General features: G+C 36.0%; 2 protein-coding genes across 2 annotated transcripts; one reads left to right on the forward strand and one right to left on the reverse strand.

The window, feature by feature from the left end:
• The first annotated feature begins 260 nt into the window (after positions 1 to 260).
• Positions 261 to 5,307, forward strand: LOC117330005. The gene is made up of 7 exons (XM_033888231.1): positions 261 to 337; positions 961 to 1,101; positions 1,913 to 2,118; positions 2,781 to 2,857; positions 3,110 to 3,214; positions 3,745 to 3,795; positions 4,661 to 5,307. The coding sequence occupies exons 2-7, from the start codon at positions 967 to 969 to the stop codon at positions 5,005 to 5,007; spliced, it is 921 nt and encodes a 306-aa protein (XP_033744122.1). The 5' UTR covers positions 261 to 337; positions 961 to 966; the 3' UTR covers positions 5,008 to 5,307.
• A 6,176-nt stretch (positions 5,308 to 11,483) lies between these two features.
• LOC117329054 lies at positions 11,484 to 13,946 on the reverse strand. Its single transcript, XM_033886751.1, has one exon. The coding sequence runs from the start codon at positions 13,611 to 13,613 to the stop codon at positions 12,375 to 12,377; it is 1,239 nt and encodes a 412-aa protein (XP_033742642.1). The 5' UTR covers positions 13,614 to 13,946; the 3' UTR covers positions 11,484 to 12,374.
• Between the last annotated feature and the right edge of the window lie 1,272 nt (positions 13,947 to 15,218).

Below are 15,218 nucleotides of genomic sequence, written 5' to 3' on the forward strand. Positions count from 1 at the left end.
GATTTCGTATTTTGAATGCAGTTCCTGATCAGTCAATGCATATGTATAAAAAGGGCAACAGTTCAGAAATATGCAAAGTATTTAGAGTCTTTCTGATATAAATTTAAAACTAAAATGTATCCGTTCTGGACAGCATTTAACTTATTTTGACAGTGTTTCAACTTTTTACATAGGATACTTCCTGTATCAAACCGCCGTCTATCGGACTATGGACGGCTGATACAGGAAGTTGTGTGGGATCTATTTCAGTCCGGGAAAATCCTATGTAAAAAGTTCTTTGGTGTGTTTATATGTGTACGAGGAATTAGGAATACCCCTGTAAAAAGACATTTGTTTAGTGAGTATTTACTTTTTTCGATCTTCTGAAAACATGAGTATCCATGTGCTATGCTAGAAAAACTTTTGATTTAGGTCCTCAGGAACAGGTCTAACAAGAAATATACATATACTAACGTCTAAATTGAAACTAAACCACATATCAATAAATTATTTAACAGATTATATAAGTATATTTCCTGCGCTTAATTATGTATTTCATATCAATACATTTTTGGTGATACCGCTTCTTTAGTGACTAAGTCTTACTAGCTTATATACCAGCATCGGTATTTTTTCAACTATTTACGTCTATTATAATGATTGGCATATTTCCAATATAAATTTCTTTGGCTCAGTCTTTATACAATTAGACTATTTCAGCCTAGGTAAGTCAACACTGGCAGTCTAAAGGAGTACATTATGCTATATTCGTGTTACATGCGTATAATATAATATACATATATGAAATATAAAAAGAAAAAATTCTGAAACTGCAAGCAAACGACATAATTTGAGCATTTCGTCACCCATTGAGTGTGAGGCAGTATAATACTGATTGTATTTCTTGCTAGGGACAGATGGCTGGTAAATCGCCATACATTGAGTGAGAGACAGTATAATACTTATTGTATTTGTTACTAGGTACAGATGGCTGGTAAATCGTCCAAAAAGGAGAAATCACGATACTGTGACTATAAGAAGCACAAGTACTTCAATCCTCAGGTACCGAGATGTAAACGATGTGACAAGTGTCCTGTCGGAATGGGACTGGTCCCCTTCGACGTAAGTTATATCTATAATCATTCTTAACACTGTTGGATTTTTATAAAATAACAAGAGAATACTGACTGTAAATTGTATTTTTACTCCAAATAGATAAACACAAAGATATAAACATATGTAAATAAAAGTATATATATATTTACATACATATGTATATAATTGAAAATGTACAAAAATATTTAGGCCAGGTATTACGAAAAGGTAATGCTTGGTTTACTCTTGACCATGATACAACAATGTTCACCTCTATATATTCATTTACTATTGTAGCGCTTTGTAACGAATCCAACACGATTCTGTTAGAGATCTGCCGCGATTGACTTTAGTTATATCTTACGGCCATCACTATCAGATTTTGTAATTTTCTGCTTCGGCCTCTGGCGTTTATGACAGGCCACTATTTGAGTAGGATCGCCACACACGAACTTATAATTAATTCCAGAAAAACCAAATCGTAACGTGGAAGTAACGTGGTGGAATCGTAGTTGTTATGAGCCTTAAGATCATCACGATTCTACAACGAGGGCACCGAATAATTACAATTGACCTATCAGAATGATTGGTCAGCATCTAACACGTCTAACGAACGTAAGGCTTTACCAAAGGAAATAGGATCAAGATGGCAATATTGCCAACGATCTGGAGACACAAAAAACACCTTTGGTGTATAAAATCGTTCAAACATATCTAATGGGATATCATTGATCATCGCAATATACACATAAACCATTATTTTACCATCACGTTCTCAGTCATATGGTCGCAGTTTTCCCCATGAACTATGTTCAGTTTGAAGATATTGCTGTTGCAGGATGAGCCAATCAGAATCGATAAAAACCATGGAGCGATGGTGTGTCAGAGGTGTGTCCGGTGTGTGTTCGGTAAAAACTTCAACAAATATGTATCATATAAACCCTGTATACCGTGTAAAGACTGTGAGGCTTTAGGCAAGATGGAGAGGAAGTCCTGTACCCCATCATCTAACACTAAGTGTCAACGTCTAAAGTCGACTCAAAGGTAAGACGAAAGGTCGAAACGACAACGGTATGTGTTAATAAAGAAACCTCCACATTGCCTAATCATACAACCGAAACGGCTCGTTCGGAATATTCGGCATTTTGATATTGGCCAAATAATCAAATTATAACCATAGCCAAAATATCCTAATTTACGGTATTTGGCATCTTTACTATCAGTCATAACATTCATTTATCTATTCTTTTATTTGACGTGTCAAGATGTAACACATATGCAATTACATAAAGACAAGTCCAATATACATTTATATAAAGACATGTCCACTATGTAATTATAAAGACAGGTCCAATATACATTTATATAAAGACATGTCCAATATACATTTATATAGACATGTCCAATATACATTTATATAAAGACATGTCCAATATACATTTATATAAAGACATGTCCAATATACATTTATATAAAGACATGTCCACTATGTAATTATATAGACAGGTCCAATATACATTTATATAGACATGTCCAATATACATTTATATATAGACAGGTCCAATATACATTTATATGAAGACATGTCCACTATGTTATTATATAGACATGTCCAATATACATTTATATAAAGACATGTCCACTATACAATTATATAGACAGGTCCAATTATAAATGCCATACTCCTAAGTATACATTCCTTACAGTCAGATGACGATCAATACCACCGAGAGGAATCACAGAGAAGCAATTAAACATGCCACAGTAAAAGAGGTTTCGTTGGGTAAGTTAAATCTTAATAATTCTTACTTGTCTTGATTTTGAAATTAACACGATAAGTGAAAGCGTGAAGTACATTTATGTAGATAGATCAAGTGTTATCATAAATATACATCTCATCTCGCGCCTTCTAAACCTCGCTATTTCTATCGAAGTTTTATTGATTTGGTACAATCTGTGATGACCTGATTCGAGACTGAGAGTGTCCATTTGTTGTTTTGTGCATTTTTTGTTTATTTATCAAATTATTTTTCAGGCAATATTAGTATAGCGATTGCGGTTGTTGTAATCTTTCTGATGCTGGCTTTACCTTATGCTTTGTACTGCTATTGCCAACGAAAGTCCAGGAACAGATTAAAGGGTAAGTGTATACCCAATACCCAAAGGTCGTCATGAAAGTGATTGCTTAATTCTGAATCAACGTCATAGTTTTATAAGTCAGTTCGCACGTGTTGAATAAAACATGTGCTTTGAACTTTTGAATAACACTAATAGTTTTCTTCGCTAGACTAACACAAATTGTAGGAAAAACAACAAAAGTATGATATTTTCATCGTTTACAATAGATTGCAAATCCCGTTGAAGTAGTATATGTCATAGATATTAGGTATATTCAAGCTCATTGTTTTTGGAACAATTGTTTTCCGTTTGTGTCTGAAATATTTCTTAATTGAAAGTGTAATAATCCAATGGAATATCTATTCATTTGAATGCTGGTCCAATAATTTACACTTCTGATTATCCCTATAAACTAGAGGCAATATTTGTTATTACACAACAATGAAGCAAGTATATCAGTTCACAACACGGTTACGGATATTAGTTACAGCTCAGGAGACGAGCATTACTATTGGTGATAACGTTTTTCATAATACATTTATAATATTTCAGTAAAGAAGAAAAATGTGCTGGATGGAAGCCTTCAACTTAAAAATCAAACAGGTATCATTTTTTTCCTTGCAAATATCAGATCCAGGTACATGTATAGATTATGAACACATAACTAGGGGCTGCAATGTATGTACTGCAGAAAAGGGTCTTTTTTCAGCGTTGTGATATCTGGTGTCTAGTGTGGCGTAGTTAATCTTTGATTTTTGCTCGTCATCCTCAGGTTGCAATACATAAAGTACGCAATGCGTGTCATGATGTTATAACGCCATTTGATCATGTGACCACTATTATGACGTCATATTTCCCGTGATTACAAGCATTGACTTCACCAATTCTCGCCGCCTAGCTTCGCTCATTATTACTTTGTAAACTGGCGTTAAACGAGCAAAATAACTTCTCTCCGCAAACCACAATGTCAAACAAACGTCATGGCTAAATTTCATATCAACATCAAATTATTTATTTCATAAAATACTAAACCAATTGTAAAAGTGTGCTTATAAATAAGATATTGCGATATTGCGATTTCATGCGAATAAAAATAATTAGAAAACGGGAACTTTTGTTTCCTTCTGTTGTCGTGGAGAAAAGCAAACGATACTTGTATACGATATCACAATGAGTTTTTGACGTCACAAAAGTTATCGCGTGACAGAACGATGTTATAGTCATGTGCAACATATTGCTCTCTGAACGCATGCAATAGCTGTCTTTTTATTCAGATCATAGTCCATATCTATTTAAACATAATATATTGGTTAGTAGATGTGGTGCCTGAACCTTTATGTATGGGAAGATAGGGAACAAATAAAAATATATTAGCTGTAACGTTCAGATAAACAATGCATGTATCATAATTAAATCTAAAAAATCTTATTTCTATACATTACTAATCAACAATATGGTATTATTTCAGAGCCAGTTCAGAGGCCATTATTGTCACCAGGCGAACCTTTGGGGGAGAGGGTTCTGTGGACACCCGCTAAACTTCTTGTTATAGAGGAAGATTACTGTGCTCTAGGAATACGGCTTGGTGTTTCTAACTGTGATATAGCCATCATTAGAGAAGACTGCCGTGGTAATTCGGCAAGAAAATCGTTCGAGGTCCTGAACAAGTGGAGAAAAAAGCTTGGTCAAGAAGCCACTCGCGGCAAGCTTTATGATAAACTGAGGGAAATAAATCGTTTAGACGTTATAGATGCAATGGAAAAAGAGCGACATCTACACAAAGATGAGAGAGACCTTGCGGAGTGCTCGGTGTAACATTAATGATAGCTGACACCATCGCTTTTTTATTATTTAAAGAAAAGTCGATGGGGTTTTTCAGTAAATCACGTAACAGAACCGCGTCGGACCATTTAACATGATTATATTGCTATTGTTTAACTTTGAAATATATTCCAGATAAAAACTTGGTCTCGTTATAGAAGAAATTGTAATGAAAGAGCAGACGATCACTGATAGGTCGCATATGTTAGGAACTATATACATATGTTATATTAATTGAACCTACCTTCAAATAATTGAAGATAGGTTCAATTCAATTAAAGATAGGTTTAATTAAATTAGAGGTAGGTTCAATTCAATTAGAGATAGGTTCAATTTAATTAAAGATAGGTTCAATTCAATTGTACAAATAATTGGACCTATCTTCAATTGAATTGAACCTATCTTCAATTGAATTGAACCTATCTTCAATTAATCGAACCTATCTTCAATTAATTGAATATATGTTAATTTGGCGTTCCATACATACGTGTATGTGTTTGGTCATCAATCTCAATCGCACTCCGACATATTTTTGACAAAAAAATGAATGTTTTGCATGATCGGTGTCACAAGAAGCATGTTCTTCATGTGAATTAAATCTTAATATAATTCCAATATGATACACAACTATCACAACATCATTAATTATGTCATCGTATCCGCTATGGACCCCTATATAGCCTACCATATAAAGATCTCAATAATTCGAGGATTTTTAAATATCCCGCCAAACCGGATGTTGTTACACACCAGTGACATATTACTGTAAACAAAGCAAACACGGAAGAACTAGATTCAAGACGTGTCCTTCCGTGGACAAGTGTATTAGTGGTCATGGCAAGTTGACCGTGACATTAGGTGAGGCCTGACCACTGCAGACGACACTCCAGTGTTACAACAGTCCTTTGGAAAGCTATGCCCGAAATGGTGACCCCCACTCACCCGGGTTCGACGACGACGGGTAAGAACACTAGATCTTAAACTGTTATATTTTTCATTGTCATTTCAAGTTATTTTAAGAGACACTGTATCTATTAATTCATTAACTAGCGATGCTGTTATTATTGTATACAAACAGATAGAGCCTGCGGGTTGAATGGTCAGTGATCAATGCAGAACAGTTTAGAATCATAAATGGGATTATGTTCTAGGGGAAGTAACTCCTATTTTGAATCAAGTCGAAATCCAAACTCAATACAAGTTTATAGATAGCCACCAGTTAAATTTTACAACGTGTAGGCCTACACTTCCTTGTTTGATAGTTTACTATGACAAGTCAAGATTTATTCATGGATTTCTCGATGATATCTGGGATTTTGTAAGATATATTATGTTATGAAGAAAAGTTAATTACCTGAGTGACAGATTGAGCTGGAGTGAAGCGAGTGGAAGTAACTTTAGCTTGGCTTAACGTAGTTGTGAATATCTATCTTATATACCGTTGTGAGGTACAATTTTTCTGTATGTGTGTTAAAAGGTGCATGTAGTCTTGAAGAATTGCTAGCTGGTCCTGAAAAGCCTTGAATACTGACATTCTTAATTCTTAACTCGCTGTCCAAAAAGTCCTTGAATATGATTTTTTTCTTATATTCTATATTGTATACAACTAACAAACTTGGTGGACATGAATATGTGCAAATGCATTTTTAAACCTGATTTTAAGAGTGATCCTTTATTTAATTCTTGGTTGTGTGAACGTAGAGATGACACCTCAAAGACCGCATTGCAGTTTGTGTCTGAAACTATTAAACTTTTAAAAAATGGGCGAAATAATTCTGGTGCCTAAAAAGTGTGGAGCATCAGGCATTAGTCGTTAATGTAGGATGTCCTAAGTTAAGATATCTCAGGGATTTGTTTGGTTTTGCCAGATACGTACTCGCCTTATTGAAGTCCCCGTCGTTCTCTATTGTACAGCTGGGCCAGACCCTGGTGACTGGCGACTAAACCCTGTGATCAGGATTGCTGTCCCCATTGGCATCATCGTCTTCACTCTCCTCGTCATCATCGTCTGCTTTGTGAGCATGCGCAAATACCTCCGGAGCCGACGACGTAAGTTCTTAATTAATAAACATAACTTCTCCTCTTAGATTTAGGAACGATGATCTGTTTTGCTAAGATAACTTCCATGAAGTGCCAGGCAGATTTTAAGAATTATTATGTACGTTTATAATTTGTGCTAAACTTCCAGAAAAACTAAAAACATGTCATCGCTGTTATAAATGAATGTCATTTGAATTAGCAAGGGTTATACTCTCGTTATATTACGGCTTATAAATCTATTCTTATAACACTTTTTTCTTCTTTTTCCTACAGAATACGAATATGAAATGGGTATGGTCAGTCGAAGGCCGAGAAAAAGTTACACACAGAACGAAGACATTGTTTTATGATGAATGGCTGGTTGATGGAGATGCTGCCTGCATATGTTGTGGTCTCCTATTCTCGCCGGTACCTGTGAGGAGAGTGACAAATCCGGCCATCTTGTCCATATCTTGTGGCCTCAGTGTAATCACTGAATCTCTCAGTTCCTATACAGTCACCCGTTCTTCTGTTTTTATTGTCTGATTTATTGTTTATCAACTCTGCATTAAGAAACTGTCTTTGAGAGACAAACTGAGGTGTCTCCTACAGGTTGTACGTAGTTGCTAGATAGTGAGGTATTATGATTTTACCAGTTTAAACATTACTGTGTCACAACCTGGTGCAAACAAAACAAAATATGTATCAGTATTATACTGTTGTTAAGGGAGGTAGAATGGTGCTTACATGGTTATATATTGTATTATAGAACAGGTGGTCCCTCAGTACTACCGGGACGGAAGGTGCTAATATATACTAAATTACATGTCTGTAGCGAAATGTTTATCAAATTGACAGGTACACTGTACATAATTATGTACAGTTTTAGTCACTAAAACGTCACTTTGGTAAACACTCACTATTTGTGCTGTGTTGTTCTGAACATGATGTTTATATTGAAAATGAATTGTATTGTCAAGGTGCCGTAGAACAATAGAAAAAAAATCAAAATCGAAATTTAAAATACACTCCTTCTTGATATATAGAGTAGTGTGTAAACTGTATTGTGGTAGTAATATATGTGTCTTGTTATATCAATGATACCTTTGTAATGTTATACAACATAAAGTGGATCTCGCTTTCTAATGATCTGTTAGTTAACCCAGCCCACCTGTATATAGTCCTCAGGGACTCTAAACTTGTAAAGTGGTCTTAGATAAAACATGTCTGGTCATGTTTGTGTGCTTGCTGTTTATTTTCTGAAGTTGTCTCCCTTGGTGAACCCGTTCCCTTGCGTCAAAGGGATGGAAGGATGAATATGTATTGTAGCGACATGAAGACGGGAAAAAACAATAACTAAGGATAAATGATATTTGGGGCTGCATAGCTCAGTCGGTAGCGCTATATATATATGAAATACTGTATGAACATATATATATATATATCCAATTATTTGACCATATCTTTAATTAATTGAACCTAGGTATTGTCTTAATTAAATTTCACTTTAAGACCAAGATATTATTTATTTATACTTTCCTTGAATATAAGCATCTAAATTCCAGTTATTATTTATCTTTTAGTGACTTGACTTAACATGGATGATAGTGAATTGAACCAATCTTCTGACTAGGGAGATGTTGAACTTATAACTAGGGTTATTTACCGAGGTATGATTTAATTGTAACTAGGATGTAATTCTACGTTGTACCTAGGTTCAGTTATTTAGATCATGTAAATGTGTACAGGTGGAAAACGCTGTATTCCAAAATGTAACCAATTGTGGGTCTAAGAGCTGCGTGGATAAAAGGAATCACGAGTTGCCTCCCTTTGTAAATGAAATTTGATGGTATTCTTTAGGGGAAACATGTATATAGTTCGGCAATAAACATTGTTTAAGACCTAACAAATATAATTTTCTGCGGTATATTATAACATTTTCGAAAAAATATATATGTTGCAAAAGCTTTAATCAATTCGTATTGTAATTATTGCAAGACTTGCCGCGTCATCTTTAACATGACTTGACTACGATAAAATCATTCTCTCAGAAGTGATTAATAACGAGTGTGATGTAGAATCAGGTCATTATAAGGTGATCGATAACGTCATTTTGTGTGTTGTAGATATGCAATATTTTGTAGTAGTCAAGTTTTGTTAAGGAATGTCATTTTGATTTTAACCAAAGTTCTTTCACGTAAACTTTATTGATCCTTATCACAAATATGTCATATCAACAACAGCGTATTATATATTGCTTGTCACAAAAAGACAAAATGGCACCCACTGTATAGAAGTATATCTTATTAACACCAACATAACGAAAACAACTTCATAACCGCGTACTTAAAGCGATCGTTTATAAAGGACGATACATTTTTCTTCAGATATCAATTAGATATGTATTCACATTGGATATAAATTTGATACTGATTATTCCGGGCGCACGTGTTAAATATGTCGAAATCGATGAGTGGCGGTCAAAAAAATCAATGACAACTTATAGAGACTATTTACATGTAGAGTGAATTACAACTAATTATATATAACGACTTAATTATTGACGGAACTTTCGGGTCAGTTCTCCTAGCTTTAATGTTATATAGTCTAAGTAGCTGTATAATTGAGTACCAGCATATATGTACCTCTTGAGAGAAGATTTCTACTTGTAAGTGCATACTATCGCGTGACTGTTGTCTGTTTACCGGCCTTTTTACCCGCTGTTTACTGATGAATCCTGTTGTTGCGGCACAGTATCGAAAATGATATATATTATGTACGATATCATCTCAATCATTATTTAGGTTTTAACTTTCCTGCCGTGCACGTGTATCATAAAAATAGACTCGTTCGTGCAACACCTTCAGGTTGTAAACAAAGTTGAACCTGCGCAGCAATACCCATTGTTAAAGTGACGCATTGTTACCACCGCAATGTCTCGGCTTATTTCGTCAAGACTCGGGATTTAAGAATCTGCATTCCGAGCATTGACGGAATTGACCAAGAGATTGTGCATTATTGGCAGGAGTCCTCAGAGCTGGTATGCTTTGTTATTGAACTAAACACAAATCCCTCGTGATAAATGCATTTGTCGATGTTTTATAAGTTTGCATGTGCTTTAGCATGATAATAACATCAATCTGCACTAGAGTTGCAGCTGTTGCACTCAGCTAATGACATGCGGTCGCTAATGTCTCCACCACAAAATACAGCTCCAGAAAGTTGTACCGTTTGGCCTTACAGAGATCATTAAAACAACTATGTATACCTCAAAATATGTCTCTCTGAAGAAAGACAATTGATCGTGTTCCTAGAGGATCTTTTTCAATGCAAATGCTAAATTTGTCGACAAATGCCTTGTTTTTACCAGTGCGTTCACATAAACGTCGAAATGAAGTCGTAGCGCGTTATAGTAATGATAAGTAAGATTGTTTGGGATGTTAAGTTAGTCCAGCGGAGGTATACAGTAGAGCAATGATCACAGTGATGCTGTAGATGTTGTCGGTATCTCCCCCACTGGTGTATCGTGAGCAATACAGAGTACATTTCAAGTTGATACGAATACCATCTTTACCATGACGAAACCTGGCCGTCGAGTAATTGAATTGCTAAGAAGGCTACCGTTTTCTCATTTCTATTGCCCGGTTTTTCTCTCCATCTTGCCGACAGATCTGCTAAAAACACTTCAACACCCTGAATTATCTCAGCTGGAATCTCTCACTCGACGAGAGATTTGGCAATTCTTCGACGGAAAAAATATTGAATTTCATAATTACACAATTCCTGTAGCCTTGTGTGTATAATAGACACACGACTTATTTCCAATTACATTTTTTGAGATTTTATCAATTAATAAGTTATTGTCGATGTCAGCACCGGGTGCTCCCTTCCCCGGGGGAAGTTTTATGTTAAAATCTCGTTACAGCGAAACTACTTAAAATAGTAATGGTTCAGACTTAATCTAAATACTAGTAAGTGTATATAAAACTACCGGATAGACTAGTTTGATGATAGGTATACAGACAAAACGGGCGTGGCTTTATTGTACATCCGTAGAGTTATATAACTATAAACCGATAACGAAGAGCTTCAGATATCCTCGGACGGATTTGGACAGAAAATGCATTCAATGTTCCTAATTGAGGTTGTACAGGACCCTGATCAAGATTGTAGAAGATCCTCATCAAGCTTAAGTAGATCTTGATCAATATTGTAGAAAACCACGTCAAGTGTGAAAAAAGAGCCGCGGATCAATATTTTAGAAGACCATGATTAAGATAGTAGAAGACCGTGCGGAGTGGCACATGGATTTCATAGAATGACATCGAAATAATAAAATCTATTTCTAACCACTTTCGGCGAACATCCATTGATTTAAGAAACGATTATACAAATCCGTTAGTTGAACACATAAAGTAAACAAAACAGATCTTTTAAATTATCAAAACACATTTTGATTTAATAATGAATTTATTTGTATTTGGAATCAATTATAGAGATAAATAACACCGGTTTAGAAGGGTTCGTTGCGAGGATTGATATACATTTCAGCGTGCATAGTGTTTGTAATCTGTGGGGCGACCAGTAAATTACTCGAGTTCACATATAACCAATACAAAGCACTTTGAGGTCGAAAGTGACAAATATAAATCATTGGAGATGGATATGATAATGCTACTTCACGTATCATTTCTCAGTGATAAAACGAGGAAGGTTTTAGGGGTAAATAATATTGACTATACTTTGGATATTTTTATGAAAGGAAACATATTTTATAAGCTTTTCTTTTGAACATTTCTCACTCTCTGGGTTCCGAAAAAGTTTTAGTTTTAAACTAGTGCTATGTTATATCAGAAAGTGATACATGTATATAACTCTGGGGGACGCTACTTGATTTCAAAATTTAAGACGTCACCGCTTTGGTGTAAAACTTAAAAGAAGCAGCTTTAGTGAAAGTGAGCAGTAATTGTAACTCACCTCTCATTATTAGACACTGACCATTCCGTGACTTCTGGGAATCAATTTTATTTTTTTTACTGGCTGAACTACAGGAGATAAAACGCTAAGTATACCACCCTTTGGAAAGGCTTTCCCCATAGTAATATCCTTATACGACAAACATAACATACGACTCGTAAATGTCCGAGACATTTCGTAGAAATAATTGCATGTTCTTTAAACACTTACACTATCATTACATCTGTGGACGAGTCCGTCATTCCAAGTATCACGCTTATTAAAAATGTCACTGAGAATACATGTTACTTGTATTGCAAACACAGACTTGGAATGATGTAGTCCATTTGTTTAAGTTATTTCGATCTTGGTTTTGGATAAAGTTGTTAATATTCGTCGTCTATATCCGAATCGTCTTCTTCGGATGAAGAATACGAAACTGTGGGTAAATCCGGAGCAGCCGACTGTGAATACGAGTGATCCCTACGAGAGAAGTCTAAGTTAAGAGGTTTTAGAGTAAGACTAAGAACACCCACGTCACCAACATGTCTCTTGTACTCTTTTTCTGGTGTTCCCGGGACTGACATGGGTCTGTATCCCTCGGATTCCTTCGTGGCTACCTTCAACCTTAGATTATAGTAATCAGCTTGTTCTACACCGTCCACGCACTGGTCGTCAAGAGAATCGCAGAAATCCTTAACTCTGGATGAGTAATCCACTGATTTCATTTTGTCCAGTAACAACTGTGCGACGTCCACCTTCTCTTCTTTTGAAAACATACTTGTTCGTCTCGAACCTTTGTCTTGGCTCGTCGCTACGGACTGTCGTCTGCTCAGTGATGGCGATTTCGATGTTACACTCCCGCCGTTTCCAAGCAGATGAGGTGAGCAGGTCTTCGCCCTGTCATTTTCAAAATTCACCTGAAGCTGGTTGTTTGATTTATTTCCTTGTTTTGATTTAATTTTTTTCTGTTTTCCCTTTGTTGATTTTAGGAAAATATCAGGCAAAACCACTTCTACATTATCGTATCGTTCTCCGCCAGACGTCGCCGGTCGCAAAGAAAATATTGGCAACGGCGATTTCTGGTTGTTTTGTCCAGCGGTCGTGGCAGACGCTTCCATTGTCATGCCCTCCGAGAACGATTTACTCCTCGATCTCTGTGTGTTCGAAACACTTTGAACTTGAAACACTTTCTGAATAATAGTATCCATTTCTTTTTCCACGGATTTCTTTGAAATTATACTCTTTGGAGCAATGCTATTTTTGCGGATAGAACTACGTGTACTTTTTGTAGATCGCTTTTTCAACTGATCCAGAAATTCAAAATCTTTTTCAGTGTTCACAATATCAACATTAAGACCATGGAACTTACTTGCCCTCAACTGACGTTCCAAATCCTTGTCACCTGTCAGCCGCGCCTTCGTTAACTGTGAACGGTGTAACTTTCCTTGAAACCTCTTAAATAAAACTTTTTGGTCTATTTTAATCCTATGAACCACATTTCTCTCCGATCGGTTTAGAACGTGCAATTGTCTCAATAATAGCATATCTTCCTTCCAATTGGCGTAATGAACCGTTGGGGATTTCTCCGCTGGTTCTCCAACTTTAAATCCAGGGCCGGCCATGTTTTACTGTAATGGATACATGCCGGGAATGGTTATCAAGTTTTTCTCTGATAAGCTCTGTTCGCTCTGGATATTTCTGGGCTTTAATATCATTTCACGCTCATTTAGTCTCAATTTAGCCACTAATAATTGACCTTTCCAAACATAAACGCATGAAGAGCCCACGTCGTGGAGGTGTGAATGTTGGGCTCGGGGTCCCCTGAACTGGTGATACTCTCCCAAAACACACAAGTTAAGCGGGTACTAGCGGCAACGTCTCGACTGTATCCCACGTACGTCACGACCACTGATCAATACCCCAGGTTAGAGATTATCAGTCGGAATGGTCATTATTCAGCCCTATATCGTGCCTGTTGTTATAGCTATCTACACCTGAATTCCGCTCCAGATTCGTACAAAAACCAGCGGTATTTATTCACCTGACTGTTTAAACAAGGCAAGGACCACCTCGGCTGAACTCCGAATGTATCACATTGAAGATAAAGGGTTTAGGGCCGTAGTGCTGATCCTTCTTCTGTAATCAAATTAGAATCAATTGATTTGATACGGTGCTGGGGATTCGTTGGACGTCTGTTGACATATAATGAAAAGGAAAAATTGATGACGAAATGATCGCTTTTCGTGACATCTCGTTTGTTTGTTTTGTTTTTGTTTTTATCGATGGAGATTACGTAAAACATGGCCGTTCATGTGGTAAATGACTCGTCTATATAAACCGTTTGGTATAAGGTAATTGATTGCGGGTTTGATGTCAGGAATAAGGAACTTGTTATAAATAATTCTGAATTTCCAATTACATGGATCTATTTATAATTCCTTTTAATTTGTTTGCAGTCACACAGGCAACATCAACATCCAAAATCAATGTATAAAATATAAAACACAGTCTTTAATACAAAGTAACCAAAACAAACAAAAACAAAAATTAACATAAATCTCCAGCATTCCTCTTGCGGAATACATTTTTTGGTGTCGATTACATGTGTTGAAACTGAGTGCCGAAAAGCAATCATCAATAGAGAAGTTTTAATCGCTACCATCTGCATTACAATGTCTATGTAAAGAACAGGATGACCTTTGACAGATGAACCTTGACCAATGATCACCAGGATGTGATCAAATAAAGAACTTGATGACATTATACTATTGTGTAGATATGAACCAAATATGTTGAGCAGTTCTCAAGATATGATGTCGAAGGGGTTATTATCAACGGCCTTTCAGTTGACAATATATCGAAGGGGTCATGCTTAAAATTGACCTTTGTCGCCTTAACTTGACCGATGACCACCAGAATATAATCAGGTGTAGAACCTGATATTATCAAATTATAAACCAAATCTGTTGAGGGGTTAACACGATATGTAAATATTCAGAACATGACGAGATTGACGGACGGATTGTAACACTATGTGCCAAGCTACTGCACTACTGATTCCCTGTGTATTTACATTTGAGACAGTTTGTTATAGTATTGGTTACCTGTGTATTTACCTGTGAGACAGTTTGTTGTACTCATGGTTACCTGTGTATTTACCTGTGAGACATGTTGTTGTACTATTGGTTACCTGTGTGTTTACCTGTTATACATGTTGTTGTACTATT

The sequence above is a fragment of the Pecten maximus genome, chromosome 6 (genome assembly GCF_902652985.1).
Source record: "Pecten maximus chromosome 6, xPecMax1.1, whole genome shotgun sequence".
Taxonomy (NCBI): Eukaryota; Metazoa; Mollusca; class Bivalvia; order Pectinida; family Pectinidae; genus Pecten; species Pecten maximus.

Bases quoted from the DNA above. Each gene is read 5' to 3' on its own strand.
- LOC117330005 (XM_033888231.1), top strand. From the start codon at position 967: ATGGCTGGTAAATCGTCCAAAAAGGAGAAATCACGATACTGTGACTAT. The intron at 3,215-3,744 runs GTAAGTGTATAC...ATAATATTTCAG, and splicing joins GTCCAGGAACAGATTAAAGG to TAAAGAAGAAAAATGTGCTG. The intron at 3,796-4,660 runs GTATCATTTTTT...GTATTATTTCAG, and splicing joins TCAACTTAAAAATCAAACAG to AGCCAGTTCAGAGGCCATTA.
- LOC117329054 (XM_033886751.1), bottom strand. From the start codon at position 13,613: ATGGCCGGCCCTGGATTTAAAGTTGGAGAACCAGCGGAGAAATCCCCA.